General features: G+C 38.0%; 1 protein-coding gene across 1 annotated transcript in view; it reads right to left on the bottom strand.

Annotated features, from left to right (window-relative positions):
* PARD3B (par-3 family cell polarity regulator beta) overlaps positions 1-22,646 on the bottom strand; it is a 966,908-nt gene that overhangs the window by 422,456 nt on the left and 521,806 nt on the right. Inside the window, exons 9-10 of the mRNA XM_090282860.1 lie at positions 21,897-22,036; positions 20,657-20,785 (exon numbers count right to left, since the gene is read on the bottom strand). Coding sequence (XP_090138986.1) covers positions 20,657-20,785; positions 21,897-22,036 — 269 coding nt within the window. The remainder of the gene's footprint in view (positions 1-20,656; positions 20,786-21,896; positions 22,037-22,646) is intronic.

The following is a 22,646-nucleotide window of genomic DNA, read 5'->3' as shown; positions in this document are numbered from 1 at the left end:
GCCCTGACTGGGAATCAAACCTGTGACCTTTTGCTTTGTGGAATGACACCCAACCAACTAAGCCACACCAGTCAGGGTTCTTTCTCTCCTTTTGGTACCACATTTTCTATTTGACACATATATTTATCTGCTATTAGCTGAATGTTTGCATCACCTTCAAATTCATAAATTAAAATCCTAATCCCTGATATGATAATATTAGGAGGTGTGCTCTTTGGGAAGTGATTAGATCATAAGGTAGAGCCCTCCTGAATGGGATCGGTGCCCTCAGAGAACCCACAGAGCTCCCTAGCCATTCCACCATATAAGGCTAAAATGAGGAGCCTGTGGCCCAAAGAGGGCCCTCATCCAACCATGATGGCCCCCTTGTCTTGGGCTTCCAGCCTCCAGAACTATGAGAAGTAAGTTGCTGTTGTTTATAAACGACCCAGTTATAGCAGCATGAACAAACACACCATCTTATAGTCTGAACTTCACAGTGGCTTCTGGATCTCTGGTATTTTCCCAAGGTAAAGGAAGTAGGCAACGTAATCCTAGGAAGATCTCTCCTTCCACATCTCTACACGCTCTTGCCCAGTTCTTGAAAGAGACTGTTCAGGAGGCCCTTGAGTCCTAAATAGCTGGCTTGAACTACTGAATATTGTCTTTCACTTTACATTCTTCTTCTTCAGTATTCACCTTCCAAACACTCCTCTGTCTTTGCCATTATACCTAGGAAAGCAGGACAAGGGTAAGGGAGCAGTTTCTATGACCTTAATGCCTGTAAAATCAGTGTGTAATTACAAGGAATTTAAAAGTTCAGCACACTTCCAATCAATATTTCCCTAGTTGTAGGTTGAGCAGGACTTCTTTCTTCCCTGAACTAATGGATCTTAATTTTCTGACGTCTGGTATGCTTTAAAGGCTAAACAAGGACTATCTCAGTTCAGTTCATATCTAAGGAATTTAATTTAAAAAAATTTAATCCAACACTGCTCCAGTTTTACTTGCTGATACAGAAAAACGGAAGACGCATCCAAGCACAATGAGTGAACAAATCATTTTAGTTAAGCATTTTCCTGATGGTACAGACCTACAATTTTTATGACACTCGATGAAATCATATTAAGGAAAACTCTCTTTCACATGTATGTGTGTATATATATCAAGTATAGAAATTCTTTTCATCTCACAAGAAAGTTTACATTGAAGGTTTAATGGAATAGAAGACTCTTAGCATCTCCAAACACCCCGACTTTATGTGTCAGTGTGTAAGACACCTCCGCCTTCCCTAGTTTCATCAGCGGGAAAACAATTTGCATTCGTCTGAGCTTCCATAATGAGAGGATAAAGTCAGCGCCATTGACTATCATGGCACCATTTGCTGAGCAGGCCTATGGTTTTGTTAAATGTGACTGCCATTTTACTCTTCCAAGCTTATGTCCCCAGGACTGGAAATTACTGGAAAGCAAGAACAGAACTAACTGCTCCCTATAGCCACAGGCAGAAGATAAGACTGGAACAGACTGCAGCCTCACATTACAACGCCCCAACAGCCCATGGGCCACATCACAGCAACCCCCCACTCACCTTTTTAATCCAATTATAATCCAGTAAAAGCTCAAAGTCCCCACCCCTCAATGCTGGTGTATCTCTCCACACCAGGCCCCTCTCCTTTCTTGGAGAGTGAAATAAAAACTTTACTCTCTGCACTTTCTTCTTGTGGATTCTTTCCCAGTCCGTGTCATGGACTACCCTAACACATTTAAGTTTCTTTTTCCCATTTTTATGATTCTCATCACTTTCTATATTACTATTAGTTGCTGGCCTGTCTGTCATTGTGCCATTGTGATCCCACCAAAGGCAGGAATTATGTTTAATTCAACTTTGAATCTAGTTTAGCTTCCGGTAGGATGCATATGTATATTAAATATTTGTTCTATGGTGACTTCATAAATTATTTTGTTGACACTTCTCTGCCACAGTGACCTTCTTGAAATAGCAGCATTAGAAGATAAAAAAAAACAACAACAAAAAACCAACAAACCCCCCAAACAAAAAACAAAGTGACAGCTGTGTATCTATAAAAAGATAATTTTAACACTTCTAGCATTCATGTTCTAGCATATTTGTTAGATGAAAATAATTACTTAAATGTTACAAAGGGGTTCTCTTACTTTTTAGATAGAATTCTATCTACCTAAAAATTACTCTTTCCCCTCCTCCCACTTTGACACCCACTTACTTAGCCATCAAAGCTTGTCTTAACTGTCACCTGCTCTCTGTGGCTGGGCCCTTATCTGGGTTTCCTTAACGCTCTGTACATAATTAGCACTACTCACAATGTATTATGATTATTTGTTATTATACACACCTATAAGAATTTTAAAGCCAACAACGACCACTCTACTTCTATTTATGCCACTAGTACCTATTCTAATGCATGCCTGAGAACAAGTGTATACTAAATATTTTTTAAAGAGTGTTGCTGACAAGTATTACCATATGGGCCATGTTTTTATTAATATTAAAAAATTGTTTAAAAACTGTTAATTAAGTTTCAATACTTTGCAATATAGACCACTATCACCACCATCAGCATCATCAAATGGAATTTTGGAATATCAGTTGTGCATATCTATAGCAACAGTGATTCCCCTTTCTCATTTTTAGAACAGTGCTCAGCTGAATCATGACCTGTGTGCACTTTGATGCCTATGAAGGGCTGAGCTATGCAAGAAAATAGCTTGCAAATGTTTCTACAAACTCACATTTATTTTGGCTCATCTGATCACCATATCCTCTCTTGAGTTTTGATATGGGGTGGAGTAAATCTGTCATTCACTTCTGCTTTATTATGACAGCTGGTACTATTTGGCAACTACTCTGTTCAAATTAACCCTAAAAAAAAAAAAACAACACAATTTTTTACATTTGAAGCTAAGACTGTGTTTATATTAACTCCTAAACAATTGGTTGAAAAGTTTAAAATCACCTACTGAGACAATTCATTTGTTCTAAATTAAAATTAAAAAGCAAGTAAACTAAAAATAGTTTTGACAGGTTTTTTTTTCTTTCAGTAAACTGGGTACTTCTTGGGCATAAATACCATGTAAAACACTCTTAATATATTTGGTATCTCCTCATCTTTGTCCTTTCAAAATCATTACACATTAGGCTCAGATAATTCAGAATATTTTTTATACTGTATTTGACCTGAAAGAAGAATCAAAGTCATAATTCAAATATGTTAACGATGGGTAAAAAAGACACCTAACCAATTATGTTCTTGTTAAGGCAGTCCTTAATCTCAGCCTTTGTCTCTGTGGATATAGAGTTCATCCCATTATATTAGCCACATCAAAAGTAGGCCATTGGCTAAACAAATATGTGTGATTTACAAAGGCAGCCATATTTTAGCAAGCCATCTAGTGCTTAATGGGGACCGTATGTTCAGAAGCCTCTTTCAGTTTTTTTTCTGTTACACTGAACGAAAACCCAGTGTACTCAAAGAACAAGCTGAGAGATCGTCTCAAAGAGTCAAAAAATTATGGAATTATAAATAAATGCAAATCATTTTCTAATATGCTATAATTCCATGGAATAGGTATGCATCAATTTTAACCATTATTCAGCATATTGGTAGACTTTGTCCTCTGTCTAGATCACTAACTTCAAACAAAACTATCTGTGCTAGTAGAAAATTCAGCTGCAACTTCCTAAGAAACATTAATAGTGTCCTTAAGAACACTGTGTATGATCAAAAACCCACTTTCCCCTCTACTATTCTATTAGAATAATCTCCCACATTCTCTTAAAGAAAAACAAATTTGGGAACTTAAAAAAATAGAATGGTCTTCCTTTTGCTTTCCTTACTCTCTCGTCCGGTCATTAATGTCTACTCAATACCACGCTCAGTCATCTGTCGCTCCAGGGACAGTACTTTCAATTAAACCTTTTATTTCATCCCCAAATGCCTGTTTCATTGACCACTGCACTTTTTATCTGTGGATTTATGATAATCGAATGCACATCCCCTCGCAGGCAGAATGGCCTTATGAATCCTTATTGTTCTCATACCAGCAGAGAAGTGAAAAACAAAATTAGCTCCTGCAGAAGACAGGAAGGAAACCACATTTGTTTAACACAGCAAGAGGCCTTTCACTACCTGCCCAGTGGCCTTGACCACTACACTGCCCTGGCCTCTCCATGTGCTGGCTGCCCTTGCCTGGCTGCTCCTCTCTGATAAGACTTGCCAGCTCCCTTGAGAGTCATTGAGACTGAGGGTGAGAGGCAAAGCAATCTTCGGGTTACATTTTCAAAGGTTTCTGAAGTAAGACATTTACATGCTATCACTATTCTCTTCTGCCAAAAAAACCCCTACAGGTTAAAGAGAAACCTCTGAATTGGTATTGGGCAGCAAAGGCTGGGCTTTTTAAAAAGTGAGCAACTTATGATCCAGTGATCCTACTTCTGGGAATTTATCCGAAGAAACCTGAAACACTACTTGAATGAATATATGCACCCCTATGTTCACAGCAGCGTTCCTCATGATAGCCAAGATCTGGAAGCAGCCCAAGTGCCGATCAGTAGACGAGTGGATAAAAAAGCTGTGGTACATTTACACAGTGGAATACTGCTCGGCCTTAAAAAAAAAAAATGGAAATCTTACCTTTTGTGACAGCTTGGATGGGCCTCGAGAGCATTATCCTAAGTGAGATAAGCCAGTAGGAGAAGGACAAGTACCATATGATTTCACTATCAATAATAAACTAAAATTATAGAAAGAGACCCATGAATTTGGCAAAATCGCAGGGTACAAAATAAATATACAGAAATCTAAGGCATTTCTGTACACCAACAATAAAATAGCAGAGACAGAAGCAAAAAAGGAAAATACCATTTACTATAGCAACAAGAAAAATAAAGTACCTAGGAGTAAACTTAACCAAAGAGATAAAAGACCTGTACACTGAAAATTATGCAACATTGAAGAAAGAAATTAAGGAAGATAAAAATAAATGGAGGCAAATACCATGTTCTTGGATGGGAAGAATCAACATCATCAAAATGGCCATACTACCCAAAGCAATTTACAAATTCAATGCAATCCCTATTAAAATATCAATGACATATTTCACTGACCTAGAACAAATCCTCCAAAAATTCATATGGAACCAAAAAAGACCCCGAATAGCAAAAGCAATCTTGAAACAGAAGAACACAGCAGGAGGAATCACGATACCAGACATCAAACAATACTACAAAGCCACTGTGATCAAAACAGTCTGGTACTGGCATAAGAACAGACATATAGATCAGTGGAACAGAATTGAAAGCCCAGAAATAAACCCAGGCCTCTATGGTCAACTAATCTTTGATAAAGGAGGAAGGAACATAAAATGGAGTGAGAAGAGCCTCTTTAACAAATGGTGCTGGGAGAACTGGACAGGGATGTGCAAAAAAATGAAACTAGACCACCAACTTACACCACACACGAGAATAAACTCAAGATGGATTAAAGACTTAAATGTAAGCCGTGATACCATAAAAGTCCTAGAAGAAAACATAGGCAGGAAAATTTCAGCTATCACATGTAACAATATCCTCACGGATACATCTCCTAAGGCAAGAGAAATAAAGGAAAAAATAAACAAATGGGACTACATCAAACTAAAAAGTTTCTGCTCATCAAAAGAAAACATCAGCAAGATGAAAAGGAAACCAACCATATGGGAAAACATATTTGCCAATGATATCACAGACAGGGGACTGATATCCAAAATTTATAAAGAGCTGATACAACTCAACATCAAGAAAACAAACAACCCAATTAAAAAATGGGCAAAGGACCTGAACAAACACTTCTCCAAAGAGGATATACAGAGGGTCCATAGGCACATGAAAAAATGCTCAACATCACTGGCCATCAGAGAGATGCAAGTAAAAACCACAGTGAGATACCACCTTACACCTATCAGAATGGCCATCATCAACAAATCAACAAGCAACAAATGCTGGCGAGGACGTGGAGAAACAGAAACCCTACTGCACTGTTGGTGGGAATGCAGACTGGTGCAGCCACCATGGAAAACAGTATGGAATTACCTCAAAAAACTAAAAATGGAACTGCCATTTGATGCAGTGATTCCACTGCTAGGATTATACCCGAAAACTCCTAAAACCCTAATTCAAAAGAACCTATGCACCCCTATGTTCATAGCAACCCTGTTTACAATAGCCAAGTGCTGGAAACAGCCTAAGTGCCCATCTGTAGATGAGTGGATCAAAAAACTGTGGTACATTTACACAATGGAGTACTATGCAGCAGAAAGAAAGAAGGAACTCCTGCCATTTGCAACAACATGGATGGAACTAGAGAGAATTATGCTTAGTGAAATAAGACAGGCAATGAAAGACAAATACCATGTGATATCACCTAATACAGGAAACTAAAGAGCAACACAAACAAACGAACTAAATAGGCAAAGACTAGAATAGTAATCAGTAGGGGGGAGGGGGGAGGGAGAGAAGAGGGATAAGTAAGGGAAGGGTCTAGTCAAGGAACGTATATGAATGACTCATGGACATGGAAAACGGGGAGGGATATAATTGTGGGAGAAGGGATGGGCTGGGAGGGGGGAGCAATGGGGGGAAAATGGGACAACTGTAATTGAATAACCAAAAAATAAAATTAAAAAAATAAAAATAAAAAAGAAAAAAAAAGAAAAAGAAAGAGACCCATAGATATAGAGAACAGACTGACAGCTGTCAGAGGGGAGGGGCTTGGGGGCTGAATAAAAAGGTGAAGGAATTAAGCAAAACAAAAACAAAAACAAACAAAAAATACACCTGATAGGCAATAGTATGGTGATTGCCAGAGGGAAGGGGGGCGGGAGGAGGTAGAAGAGGGTAGAGAGCGGAAAAGATGGGATAAGCGGTGATGGAAAGAGACCTGACTTGGGGTGGTGAGCACACAGTATAATATACGGATGATGTGTTATAGACTTGTACACCTGAGACACAATTTTCCTAACTAAGGTCACCCCAATAAATTCAATAAAAAATCCATATACTTTAATAAATAAATAGATAAGCAAGCAAGTTACTAGCTTCTTGGAACCTGTTTTGTCTTTAATTTCTTTTCAATGAGGATGCATATGATTTGGTTTCTATTTCAGAAACACACAAATTACAGTGACATGTTATTAACTTAACCACCATGAAAAATTACATACATATTTTTTTACAATCATACTCAGTTATACAGCTGAAAACTAGTGTATTTCTATCCCTGTATGATACAGAGAATAAGTCACTCTTATGTGTACCCTCAAATAGAAGCCAGTTCAGCACTCTGGATCTTTGTTTAATTTCCTTGTATGCCTAGAGAGCACATAACATTATTATCAAGTTAATGACTGCATTAATATTTATTTATATAACTTATTTACAACATGTCTAGTAGCAAAGAGGAATTGAAGTGGCTAGAATTAATAATTACATTGAAAATACCTGCCAAGTTCTCAACAAGTTGCTACTGTTGACATATTCATATTTTTTCAATAAAAGAACCTAGAATCTGGAGATTTTCTGTTGCATTAAGGATAGCCAAAACCTTAATGAACAGTGTTTGTTATTTTATTCACTTTTCTTTGTGTGCAATGCAAATTAACTTTAAATAAACTGACTATAGATAAAGACAATTTCTAGTTAGAAAACAGTTTATATGCTGTAAGTTTGTTTGTAAACCTGGTTCCTGCAATCTGAACTTTTTTTTTTCTTTCAAAAGAAATACTGGTAAATTGAACCTAGGTTTCAATTAGGTAACAGGTTTGTTTATGCCACAGTATCTCTAAAATATAACAGTAGGTGATAATTTACATTCTATTGGATGGGCTATAGTTAAGAATGTTCTAAGGCAAAATACACCCAAACTCCCAATTTAGGAAAGCAGGAACAATTTCCTTTTCAATTGGCTATGGAAGTGAAGTCTCTTATGGTACCCGCAGCCGTGGTGGCATCAGAAGTGGAATGGAGGAGGGGCTCCGTCTGTGCCTACTAACTACTATGGCAACAAGCCCCACAATGGCTGGAGATCAAAGAGGTGGGCAAGAGAAAGATATGTGCTGGCAGTTTGTTAGCTCTACATTTCCTTAGGAGAAGGTGCTCTTTAGGCCCCACTCTCCCAAAGCATTCCGAAACACACACTCAGAGGCAGCCTCCTGCTGTCCATTCATACAGCATACAGGGCACTCACAATTCAGCACCGTCTGTATTGAGTGTCATGCCAAGATTTGATGTGCAGAAATTCAGAGAAGGGTATTTTACATTAGGAAGAGATCTAAAAGACCATTTAGTTCAATCCCCTCGTTTTATATATAAGAAAACGCTTCTCCTTATTTACCGTCAAATTACTTTTTCATTTGCTAATTAAATTTTAGTATTTATTAGTTTACCACTCTCTATACAATCCAACTTCTACTCCCAATCCCCAATCCAGGTAGTGGGTGTTGTCAACGTGCGAAATGTACAAACCTGTAGAGAATTTTTATGAGTTTCTTTGAGCCAAAGTGACGACAGTGCTGGGAAGCAAAATCTCCATGGATTTAGAAAATGCTCCTGAGAATGGCAGTTTTGCAGTTTATTTTATACATTAGAGAAAAAGAATAAGATGTAAGGAGGTTCACATGAAATCACTAGTGGTAGATTAAGGTGGTGGAAGAAAGCAAAGCCTGGAAATTTCGGGGATTGGATAAAAAGTAAAGCTGGGGAGCTTACATGAGATGGCATGTAAGGAAGCAAGGCTAGCCCCTGGAGGATAAGAAATTACATGAAGGAGAACCAACGTGCCCCACCCAAAAGCCAGCGCCACCTGACAGTCACGTAAGGGAGGCAGGAAGCATGAATAAGCCCGAACACAGAACTTACACACAGATAACTCATGAACATAGACCTTATAAAAGAGGGCCTCAAATAGATCTTAAATTCACATTTAATGGCATTTCTCTATTATCCCACGACATGGTCCTGGTTATGGACTTGCAAATTTTACTCATGTGACAGCACAAGTTGCCAGCAATATTAGTACTTAACTGACATATTCCTTTCCTCTCCTGTCCCTTTTCCTCGCTTTTCCTTCCTGTCTTGCCTCATGCTTCTCCATATCCCTAGAAGTGTTTTCTCTTTGCTTCTCTAAATCCATCCACAGCCCAGAGTCCCACCTCATAACTGAAATATTTCATGATTTTAAAGCCCTTATGGATTTCTTCTTTTTTAGAGCAAATTTCTAGTTCACTATTAACCTCTTAGCCTCTTCCTTAAATTTGTGCAGCTACTGCCCTCCTATCAGCGTTCCCCACAGATGACAGGCACGATGTCATATTCTTGCCTTGTTTCTCTAATGGCACTTAGCAATGCCTCTAAGTTCCTGATTTTGTACACTTCAAAATACCCAGTGCATGGCACAGCATCCAGCACAAATAAATGTTCAATAAGCATCTGATCAGCTAAACTGGAAATAGTAGATGTTCAATAAATATCTGTTGAATAATCGAGCCCTATTTTCATCAATGTGGACCCAGAAATGGAGGGACATGAGGCCCAAGAGGACAATTCTGAAACCCTCTGAGCATCATTTCCATTTGCTCTCCAGGAGACGGGGGGCAAGCAAGTCGTAGGTATGAAGTTTTGGTTCGACATTTTTGTGTTTTTCTGTATTTGGGTTTTTTGCTTGTTTGTTTCTGTGTGTTTTTCCCCTAATGTGGGAAGTCCAGGGTCTATAGATGAAATTGTTGCTGCTGGGAGGGAGAGAAGGAAGAGGATGAACCCTCCCCTGTCAGGCTGAAAGTTGTAACTCACCTGCAGGGACCTAAGGCCCATAGTTCCATAAACCAAGAGTCAAGGGCTCCAAAACATGGTGGGAAAAAATAGGTTTACAGTTGTTGCTATAAAAATAACACAATCGTTAATAAATAATAATCCAAGAATAAACCCTGTTTGATGTATTCACAACTGGAAGTCTACTTTTTCTCCACCCTATTGGCAATGATGACTATTCTTGGGGACATTATTTCTTCCCTCATTCTATTACCATCTTCAAATATCATGTGGCATTTTAATGTAATTTAATATAACGTACTATTACCTTCCTCTTCATCACCACCTGACATCTTGAAGTAATGTATAAACAAATATATTCTGTAATTGATGAGTACCATATTGAGTGTTATTTACTTCCAGAAAGGCAGGGCGATAGATCAGAAGAAAGGAAAGGAGAAAGGAAGGGAAAGGAGAGAACGAGGAAATATAAGAAAACTGAAACAACATTTCAAGCTGTTAAACAATGCTTCCTTAGAGCCTAAGCCACTAAGAAATGCAAAGAATTAATTACAGAAAGACTAGTGATAAAAGTCCTTCATATAACTCAATAAGCGGTCAGGAAACATAATTGAACTCATTTGTAATCGAATATCCTGCCATCAGGGTAGATTTAAAGAAGGGTAAACTTAAAGCGACATAACAATATTAAATGTTCTTTTGTCTTTGAACATTTGTGATAAAACATTCTTCATTTAAAAGAGAACTAGGACTGTGGAGGGGCTTCATTTAGGCAGCAACAGGAATTGAACAGTATGTGATTTGTACTTAGGCATCTTAATTTAAATAATTATAATATCTTAGAGAAAAATGAATCTTAACTCCTTCGATGTTTTATTATATCTGACAAGTTCAGTAAAAGAGCACCTATTTACTGGTGCATTATGCGTTGTATGTTCTGCACACTCATTAAAAATAATGAGAACATCTTTAAAAGTCGTCGCTCAGAGAATCTTTGGGGACGGAGCATGGGAAGAGGTAAGTGGCAACAGATTGTTATTTAAGTGTCTATCTCTGTTTTATCAGCCCTCAGGAAAAAAAAAAGTAGCAATCTTAAGCTGATATTCTTTAATGATAAAGATCACACGTTTTCCTGAAAAAATAGACACATGAAACATGTTCAAAGCCCTAAGTATACTTTCAAAACCAAATGGACTGTAGTGGCAGTTTTACATGCATGGTATTTACTTTGATAACAGCTGGAAAAGTCAACCACAATCAATTAAGGCGGTAGTTTTCCCCCCTTAATCTTTAAATATTTTTTACAAAATGAATGCATGTCCTTATCTTGCACCAAATGTACCTTAACAAATGTACAGATCACAGGCACAGAAGTAATTAAGCAAATCAAGGTCTTCCCCCGAGTTTTGTAACCACCTTCTATCCAGCTGCTCCGTATCAACAGCTGGCATGAATTACTGGTAACACTTGGCTAACTGGATAATGAGAAGGATAGAGTTTGTGGTTGGTCATGATATTACTCTTTCTAAGCTGTTTAAACACATATATTAAAAAAAAATTCTTTCTTTCTTTTTTTAAGCCTTCAGAAGCATAATCGTGGCCACAGTACCTGTATTTCTTGTGCCGTGAGAAAAGGACTGAATCTCACGGCTCTTCATCCTTAACTTTGCCAGAGAATGTAATTAGGCCCCAATCCTCTGAAATGTCCTGAGAGCTTCTTCTCAGCATAGAACACTCGTTCTTCTAGCACCTTCCCCTATCCAACAAAACCCGTCTGTGATAAAGGCCATTAAGTATTTTCATTCTGACACCTGGAAGCCATACAACCAGGCAAAACGGCCAGCGCTTCCTCCATCTGTTTTAATAATGCTGAACCAGAGCATTTATCATCATCTATTTTACCAAGACTAGATTTTGCTGACAAGGGTTCAGTAAAATTCTTTCAGGTATAAGTACTTCCCAGGGAGCAGCAAATGACTATTAATCCCCCAGCCTTGTGGCTTATTGAACGCATTCAAACAACTGGCAGAGATTGAAGACCTCTAGATTCTCAGTACACAGCGTAGGTGAGTGGAGGTATGCTTATCTTAGTGACAGGGAAATCTCACTTACAAAACATTTCTGATTTTGACAAACAATGTAAATTTTGAAAAGGGCCAGTAGTATCTCTGTGTCCCATTTTTACTATGTAAACAAACAAACAAATAAAAAAAAAGAACGAGATAAATGGGAACAACTAAGTCTAGTTGCTTTGTGATAGTAAATGAGGATTACTTTCTTAGGAGCTTTAAACTCTTTGCCATGAGTTCTACCACAGCGTATGGGGGGATGGTAGAGTGTGGTCCATGCAAGAGGCCAATGAAGCATTTCTTACCCTATGGGGCTGCGTTTTGGAGATAAAGGGGAAGGGAGAAAGAAAATTGGTGTAACTGCAAACAAGTACCAATAACCCATTTTTTAAAGCTTCCCTAGAAATACCTCCCTTTGTTAGGTGTTTAAGTCTACAAATTACAAGGTGGCATGTAACAAATTTTGAGCACAATCAAACAGCATGAAATATTCTAAAGCGCAATCGAGTTGGGCCTGAAAAATTCAAGTACAATTGAATTTGCCGAAATGAATCAGGTGTAATTGAGTTGAGTAACTGGATTGTGCTCAGCCCTGGCCCTTGGCCAAAATGAGGGGCACATGGCCAAAGAGACACGGGGCTTCAATCTTCAATTTTTCATAGAATATTTTACACAGAGGAAGAAATTGTTTGCAGAACAGAAAAGGATGAGAATTTGATTACTGAACCTAGCCAATTATAGTCACCAAGTTACCCCATAGTCCTTATGCTGTTTATAATGAAACCACTATCCCAGTGGTTCTCAACACTGAATGAGCCTCAGAACTATCTAGAAGACTTGTTAAAACATCTCTTTGAGCCCCACTCTTAAGAGTTTTCGATTTCTTTGGTCTGGAGGGAGCCTGAGAATTTGCATGTGTAACAAATTCCCAGGTGATACTATACTGCTGGTCTGTGACCACACTTTGAGAACCATTGTTCTAACACCTTACTGGAGCCAAGATTGAAACATTTAAAAAATACTTTTAAAATACCTCTGATATTTAAAAATACAAGGTAACTATACTTTCCTATCTCCTTATAAGTAAACTGTTCTAGATTATGCAAATGTCCTGATGATAATTAAAACTACCTAAATTGTCATTTACATTCAATACTAACTATCCCTACCCTCTCTGTCCTGTGTAGCTGTAATTAAAGATTGTTAATGCCTTGAAATCTCAGGAAATCTCTGCATGTTTTTAATTTGGTTTAAAATAATTGTAGCAGAATGAATAATGCATCAGATAAAGATTAGGCAGGGATCAGAGGTAATAGCTCCTCCAGCAATACATTTCTTAGCTTTCTATGATATCTGCTTTATTCATGCAGAGCTTTCATTTATTCAGTCAACAAATATTTACTGAGCATATAGTGTGTACCAGGCACAGGAAATAACAGAAGTTAACATTATTTGAGATTTTCCATTTGCTAGCATCTATGCTCAGCTAATTCTCACAATTATGTGTGGTTATCATCACCTGACAGACAGGGAAATTGAGGCACTGGGAGGCTGAGTAGGATAGGAAAGCAGGGTTTCACATTCAGGCTATGAGACTCCCAGGCTCTTAATGGCTATTTCCCTTAAGTCTTAAGGTCTAATGGAGAAATCTTAACAATGTGTGGTTCTGGGCCATGGTAAGGGGAGGCCTGAATGGAAAACAAAGTGGGGCTCCATAATTGACACCTGAGGGTTCAAGGAAGCTTTGCCCTGCAAGTAGATATCTGAAGGAGCTATGAGGTGAAAGGAAAAGAAGGAGGGTTTCCCAGACAGGGGGAAGGATCATAACAAATGTTTGGCAAGGGGAGGGCCCTGGTAACATTTCACTTGTTTTTTCTTTTTTTTTTTAAAGATTTTATTTATTTTTTTCATTTTTAGAGAGAGGGAAGGGAGGGAGAAAGGGAGGGAGAGACACACTGATGTGAGAAACATCGATTGTTGCCTCTTGTACATGCCCGGACTAGGGACCAAACCTATAATTGCAACCCAGGCATGTGCCTTGACCAGGAATCAGACCAGTGACCTTCCCCTTTGCGGGATGATGCCCAACCAATCAAGCCATAACAGTCAGTGCCGCTGGTAAGATTTTAGACAGGAGAAAAGAGTTTGGAAAGACTAGAGAGCAGGAAGAAGGAAAAAAGTACTGATGATCACAGGCCCATAGACCAGCTTGGGATCCATGGAAGGAATACAGTTCTAGGACAAAATAATTATTTTCTCCTCCACACCAACCTATACATCTTTTAATGCCATCCCAGACATCCAAACTCAAAACTTTAGAATTATCGATATTTCTCACTCTAGCACCCTGATATCTATCATATACCCTAACTAAAGTTTTCTAACTTCACCCCCCCTGCCCCCCCCCCCCCGATTGCCAATGGGTGGGAAACCCTAACTGTTCACTTAATATCCCTCATTCAGATGACCAATGGTGATAACAGAAACATCTTTAGAATCCCATTCTGTGCCCTATTCTAAGTACTTTACGTGCATCTCATTTAACGTGAACAGTTTCTTAGGTAGATAATAATCTGATTCTCATGTTAGGGATAAGAAATGGGGGCTCAGGGTAATAACGTAATCAAGCCATTCAGCCAATCAGTGATAGAGGCAGCATTCAGCTCCTGTCTGACTAATCCCAGATCCCAAGGCCTAACCACTACATTATAGGGATTTACAATAAGCTCCAAGCAAGCATCCTAACATCCTTTCACTCTTTCCAATTTATTCCAAATAACACTACTTCTCATGTTAGCCTCTTGCTTGGTAGTATGTCAAGCTGGGGTACTCATTATCTCCTTGATATATTTTATATCTTCCAATCTCTGAGCATTTGAAGACACTACTTTCGCCAACCCTCCACAGCTTTGCATTGTAAAATTTCCCTCAATCATCAAAACCCTTCTCTAAGTCTGTTGTATTTTTAAAGGTTTTCTTGGTTCCCAGCTTTGAATCACCGAAACACTTTATTTATATAACTTCATGAACTCGTTATTTTCCTTTTCTTTTGGGCTAGAAACTCCCATAGGACAGAAACACATCTTATTCCCCTCTGGAGTTCATGCTGCAGAGCCTTGACTAGGATTAAATACAAATTGGTTGAATGGAAATACAGGAAGAAGGAAATGGAAATTATTATAGGGAGAAGCAGAAATGTAGATTTTTATCTCAGGATGGATTCCATCCTACAGCACTAGAACTGTGTTACTTGGAAAAATCCATAAAATATAGCAATGCATTTTAGCTTTTGCATAATGATTTAAATTTCAACACATAACTTGGGCACTTTTATTTATATAGAAAAATAATTCTGAAATTATTCTTCAATTTCTCCTACTTATCCACAATAACTGCTATAATATTCACTCTTCCTTAAGTACCTTGGTTAATTAAGCATGGAATCATTTGAATCAGATAGCCAAAGGGAATAAAATAATATATCAGTTAAATGAGGTTCATCTAAAATTTCAAACAAAAATTGCTGCATGATTTATGATGTTAAATAATTTGACATTTGAAGATGTGAATTTTTCACTTAAGAAGACAGAGAAAACCAGGAAGGAGTTGAAGCCACATGTCACTGGCTAAGGTAGTCACAGGGACTAGTAAGTTTGGTAGTATTGAAATGCACTACGTGCAGCAACTATTAAAAGAGTCTCCACACATGTATGCATTTTTTTTTTTTTTTTATTTTCTCAGCAGGAGCAATATTCCTAAGTGAAGGTCAAATCAGCATGACAAACATGGCTAACTTTTGGATCTCAATCATGCCAGGCAGGAGCAACTTGCTTCTTTGAAATATAATTAATCCCTCTTGCAGAGGCCATCATTTACTAGCAGGCAAACTTGGCAGGTAGAAATTATAAATACATTTGAAATTTTCTCAGCTGGTCTTACCCACCAGGGATTGCTGTGATTTCCAGGATAATTTAAAGATAAGGTAGCAGGTCAGAATATGAACCATTAGAGGTTAACGAAGAAATGGCAGAATATTCCTTTCTCCTCAATAAATGAAAGGAGACACACATACATGCACACAAGACAAGTAATTCAGTGTTGCTTTCTCTCTGAAACCCTTAAAACAAAAATAAAAGCATGAAATAAATAGAATACCTTCTGTTTTTTAGGATCTTTCCTAAATGGAAAGAGAGCTTCATCCAATTTTTTTTTTCTGGTATCAGAGATGAAAAAAATAAAACAAAAAACTTGTAGACCAGTCTCTTATAGAACAGACCAAACAAACCAGCAATTAAGTAGCATAGTTTTCATTTCAAGTGCAGATGCGGACATGACAGTTTCACCTTCCAATACTATTACTAACACTAATCTCTAAGTTCCTTCTGCAAAAACGTTCCTTTTGGGAACAACCCTTTAATAAACTCTCACTCAGTTGGGGGGTGAGGAGATCAAAGGATCTTCCAGACTGGGATTCTGGAAAGATTACCTTTGAGGCACAGTCCTTTGGTTAAAGGTACTAGAAAGAGCTAAATAGTTGTAATGTTATTACACATAAATTCCTCTCATTTGATTTTCAGCCCAGCTTGCCACAAATAGGAAGAAGGTTGACTAAATGTGTTGCTAAATTTGTGATATTAACCAACTGCTCAGGAAGGAGTACGTGGTCCAGCAAATGTATGAATTCAGCACACACTTCTCTTCTGTGGCAGGCAGGAGAAATGACCAGGAAATGGATGCTCAGGCCTTCGGCATGACAGAGGGTCACATCTGAGAGGCCATCCTGTACTGCGGCTTCCTGTCTAACTGCTGACCACATGCTTCCTTGGCTGTGTTAAGATTTTACAATGAGCTAGTGATAACAAGGAAGTAAGGAAGATTTAACTGTCAGAAAGTAGGCAGAGCTCTGCTGTTAAAGGGTAGCGAGCTCATGAAATAGCAAGGCTTAACAAAAGGGAGAGGGCCGTTTCTCAGAACAGAAAAACAATAAACACCGTCTGTTTTCTTCAAAGGAGATAGAGCAAGACAAAAGCAGGAAGTGCCGTCCTTCCTTCATCCTGCCAGATTTTCAATGGAAAGTCAAGTGGGTCCATCAATCACAATAAGGGAGAAGAGACCAAAGTGATAGCATCTTCAATATTTTTTTGAAGAAAACTACAAAGATGTATCACATAGTTCACTGTTTTTCATTTTGCTCTTTCAAATCATCCAGCGCGTGCCACACTATGAAGTAATGAAGTAATTCCCACTGAAATACTCCCGTGCTTGCCAAGCAGGGCCTCTCTTTAAACTTGCCGAATGGCTCACGCCACTTGGCTCTCAAGGCGGACACGTTTGGGCTGGAAGGAGAATCCTATCCCATATTTCTCCAAAACAAAGATTCTGGGTCCACATTACTTAGGTGCTTGTAAGCCTCAAAGGCCCTTGCTTTGCTGTGGTTTCAAAGAATATTCCACATACTTGGATAGTTAGAAGTCAAATGTTTTTTTAGAGAGTTGAGATGATTTGCCAGGGAATTCTAAGGAAATGGATACTAACCATATGCCCTCCAAATTTTGTATAGAGCTAAATGCAATGAGAACAAATAATTTATTTGCACTCAATCTCATCATTGCACAATTAATTTAATATGTTCTCTGGTGGGCTCAACCTATGATGTCACTTTCTGGGATAGAAATCAAATTTTGCTAGATTCTATTAAATGAAAATGAAATAATATATACAGGCTGTCCTGAATTAGGGGCTTGGTTGGTCATAAAAATTGTTTGCAGTCTAGTATTTTGGATACCAAAATGCACTTTAAAATAATAATTTTTTTAAAAATCAATGTTTGAAATAATGGTTAAACCCAGGAAAAATTGTATAAATTTATTTACCCCGTAATGAATCTAAAGTATAGTATTATGTTCACAGTACTATAGAAGTGGTAATGTACAGCAAGAAATAATTAGAGGTAACATATATCAATAACTTACAATTGGCCAGAAATTATGCTAAAATATTTGCATGTATTATATATTTTTTTAATCCTCACAACAGTCTTAGGATACAGATGAGGAAACTGAGCCTCAGAATGATATTATGACCTGCTCTAGAACATACAGTGAGTGGTGGATACAGAAGTCGGGTACAGGGAATTGAACTTCAGAAATGATACTAAGAGTTAAGAAACTTAGGCCTCTAGTTCCTGCTCCTTGTGGGACCCTGGACAGGTTCTCCACTACATGAAACTCTGTTTCCTCAACTTCAAAATTAGAGTTGGACGCACAGATTCTTCCCGCTCCCTTTAGTATGAAAATTCTATTATCCCATTTGCTAAATTCCACATGTAATTGCCTTTGATTGAAAATGTATTCAGTTTCCTTTTCCCCTTCTCGTGGGGGAAAGGCAGAGCTTCTAGGAAGAAGGACTTAGCAGCGGCGTTGGGAATTCTAGAGGATGTACGGAGAGGGGCATATGGAACTGTTAGGTGGGGGGCCAGAGGCACGTGAGGGTTTGAGTTTCCAGATGAAGCTCTGTCATTAGTTTCTTTGGTGTGTGCAGGGACGGATTAGAATGTTTCTCCTTCTATATCGGGTTTTACTCCTTCCAGGATCTTAGTTCAACAGAATACAGAGTTAAAACATCTCACCTTGTTGTATCCCTGGAACAAGTACTATCTAATCCCATTGAGGTTTTCTAAGAGGTTTTATGTCCAGTAACCAAAGACGTGGATAGGAAGTGGAAGGGCTTCCTGCCATATATACATGCTGCTCCTTGTTTTCTGTTTCTTTGTGCTTTGACTTTTGTAGTGAAAGACGAAGGTGTTTGAATAAAGGATTGAAGGAAGAATCTACCTGAATCATAGAGAAAAAATCCAGACTCCAGTTTCCGCAGCACTACTCTTTTGAAAAAGTAAGGTGCGTCAGCAAGAAGATGAGATAAGAGAGTTAAGATCCTGCCTTCCAAACTGGCTGGATGCAGAGGAGCCAAGCAGAGGGAAGGAGGTGGGGAGCACAGTCTTATGGTTTCTACCACTCATTCTTCTTCCTTTCCCCGTTGTACTGCAAATCATCTCAAAGCATAGAGCAGGGCAAAGGGAAAAATGTATAAGATGATGGGAAAGAGAAGGAATAACTGAAAGTAAACTCCAAGCCACAAGTACATGGAAGAAAAGGGCCCTTTGGCCAGTAATAAAGAGCACTGCCATATTAGAGAGGTGATTCTGCAAGGCTATCGATTCAAACATGAATGTAAACACATGTAACAGAATGTTAGGCTCAGAGTAGATATCTTAAAGTTTATGTAGTCTTATCACCTTATCAATGTGAGAATTTTTCTTAGAGTACCTTAGATAGATGGTGAGGCAGGCTCTGTTTCAATATCCTAAATAACCCATTTCTTCCTTGAATAATTCCAATAGTTAGAAAGTTTTTCGAATATTATCACTTCCAACTATTGGTTTTGGTATAAGCTCAAGAAGGGCAGAAAAAGAGTCTCATTTTTGCATCCCCAGAATCTTCAATTTAGTGCACAGCAGACAGTCAATAAATTGTTAGATTAATACACAAGTAAATTAAGGGATATAGACTATCTGAAGAAACAGAGTAAGTTTCTAATCCATACAATATCTCTTTACATATCTGATAACATTATCATGTGTCCTAAATTTGCTCTTTCCCAGGCTAACTGTCCTCCATTTTTTTCAACTAAACCTCTCTGTCCTGATGATCTAACTCTGGGAACCTATCATATTACCCATATGTGCCTTTGTCATTCCTTAGATAGATTCAGCTGAAATAAAATAAAAACCAAGGGGTAATAAAAAAACCTCTTAGCACATTTATTCCTCTTCGTTATTTGTCATAAAAGTTCTTTGAAGATTCTATAGCCTTCTTAAATATCTCAATAATAAAATAAATAGCATGTGTTCATTGTAAAAAAAATGAGAAAATGAAATTCTCTCATAATCCCAACTATTCAGGTACATCTCCTTTCAGTTCTTTAAAAAACTTTTTTGGAAGTAATTTGATCATATTTCATTTATCTTTTTATACCCTACTCTTTTACTTAACAATATATTATGAGCATCTTCTCATGTTATTATCAGTTCCTCACAGGGACCATTTAAAGTACTTACATTTCATTAAAGAGCTAGCCGGTTACTTAGCCAGCCAATACCTTAAGGCTGTACAGCACCCAATATATCACTACAATAAATAAGACTTTAGAAAAAAAAAATCAATGTGCATGAATTTTTTCCACATCTTGGCTGATAGGCTTAGGACAGAATACTAGAAGCATCATTACTAGGTTAAAGGGTATACATTTTTAATAAGACTTGAAATACTCTTCCTCAAGATACCTGTCGTAGCCCTTAAGACTAGGTTGTTAAATTCCCTGTTATATGGTACTGTAGCACTAAGCATCATCATCATAAACATTTTGAATGCTTGATTGTATTTTTATTTCCTTTTAGACTACAAACTACAGTAAGGTAGGGCCATGAACATTTTTGCTAATTGTGTTTTGCATAGGGCCTATACCATAGCACATACTCAATGGATATTTTATTTAGTTGAATATGATTAAGTTGTTTCCTTAAAAGGGTCTTTGAATTTTTACATCAGAAGCACTGTTTGCATACATACAGCCCACTGCATTAACATCCTAAAACTATGGTACCCCAAGTGGAGCAAAATACTCTTGGTGTGATTGAATAGTTACAGAACAGCTCCTCTTTCAGCTATTAGGAATTTACTGTGTGTATTAAAGTTCTATCTAAACATTACCAACTCTCGGGGCAGAAAAGTTCCTTCTTGGCGGGCGATGACCAGTGAAGCTGTCTCTCCCTGCTTGGTGCTTCTCAGCATGGCCACGAGCTCTTCCTGAGTCCGTCCAGTGACATCTCTGCCATTTACCTATGGATACCGTCACATGAACAACCATGATCACAATACTTGCCATCTTCTACCCTAATTGGTTTATGAAAGTAAGCAGCAAATGGGCTCCCCATGATCCATGAAGATCTGAAATAATGAAAAGTGAACACATGGGCCCAAACCAACCATGTTTAAAATAACAACAACACACCAGCCATCATTAATTATGGTGCTAGATAGTCTCAGGCAGTCCGTAATGAATATGAGCAGTTTCTCCTAAGACATCACATTCTTAGGAGGAGAAAATCAAATCAAAAGACACCAGAGAATGATTCCTTGATTAAGAAGGAAGTGTATTTTAAATGCTTAACTGGCACCGTTTTCTGCCTAATACAAGAAGCAGAAATGGGCTACTATCACATGGTAAATGCCTCTGGAAACAGGAGTCTTTTGTTATCATTCTACAGTGTTCTCCGTGTTTAGAAAATTATACTCATCACGTTACCATAGGTTATTGGGAATTCCCATATGCTGCTATATCAAGTCATTTGGTACATCTTCTTTCATGACCTGGAACTGTATACAAAGCTATGTAGTGTTGCTTCCATTCCAGGAGAAATTTAAGCAGAACCAGACAGTTTCAATAAAGATGATTTCTTGAAAGGTGAGTTGACTATATATTTGCCAAGGAGACAGTGCTATCAAACAAAGTAAACGAGAAAAAAAAAAGCCCCTTGCATTGGGTAATTCCAAATACTTCTCCATAGGCATAGATCAACCTGATGCAGGCTGCTCTGTTCTTGAGAGAAGTTTAAAGAAATTGTTACCAGGGCTTGGGTATAACTTTGAAATTCTTACCCCTAATTAAAGGAACTCTTAGATTTGATCCAAATTCCCCCGGGATCATAAGAGGTGAAAGTAAGAAAAAGAAGACAGGGAAAATTTTTCAGTATTACTTGTCCCATATCACTTAGCTTCTTGGGGGCTTACAAAGTTAGGCTGCTTATTAATTAGTTTTATAATTAAAGCCATTATCTTGTCTTTGAGTAATAATTTTCAATATATCCAAATATAAGTATTACACATTTTTATACTTATTTATTTAAACACCAAGATATATTTTATTGAAGATATTTATTCCAATTCTTACCTCCAAAATTCTGTCCCCTGATTGCAGGCGGCCATCTTTTATTGCTGCTCCTTTTGGTAAAATGTTCTTTACAAAAATGGGACCAGGCCCATGTATGGAAGAGTCTCTGGTAACCACAGTGAAACCAAGTCCTTCAGGGCCTAGTGTATAAGACCAGGAAAATGCACAGTCACCTTAAGCAGTAATAATATTATATTCAATCTTACAGCAAAGCTACCTAATTTAGACTAATGTAGAATAAGTGAAATATTTACATTCCTGTAAATATTTTAATTATGCTTCAGTTGTTCTGGTTTCAAATACAGATTGTAGTTCCCGGAAGGCTGTGATGCTATCAAAGTGAATTTAGGGCCAAATGCAAATGCATAACACTTTTGTTTATTAAGGTCCTAGAAGAAATGCCATGTTACCCATACACTTGGGAGAGTGATTTCTCAGTAAAACCATAAGAAGCAAGACAGCACCTGACATGAGTTTTGTTAGGCTCTCAATCACCTAGCAAACCTGTGATTCCCCCTCTACCTGTGTCTCTCCCGTACACTGTCCCTTCAGTCACTCTGGTTGCTCCTCTCCTGTTCTCTTGCATCTCCAGGCTGTCTCTGTAAGGATATATATTTTTCACTCTAACTGAAGGTATGCTCATATTTTTCTGCCCTAAGGAGTCCTTACTTCAGTCTTATTGCTTCTTCAGTCTTCCATCACCAATGACCTACCTGTGAGCATACCCAGTAATTCTTCCTATTCTTGATT

Source organism: Furipterus horrens, unplaced genomic scaffold (genome assembly GCF_987537825.1).
Source record: "Furipterus horrens unplaced genomic scaffold, mFurHor1.1.pri manual_scaffold_1, whole genome shotgun sequence".
Classification (NCBI taxonomy): Eukaryota; Metazoa; Chordata; class Mammalia; order Chiroptera; family Furipteridae; genus Furipterus; species Furipterus horrens.
The sequence above is the reverse complement of the archived record's forward strand: the minus strand, read 5'-3'. Positions and strand labels throughout refer to the sequence as shown.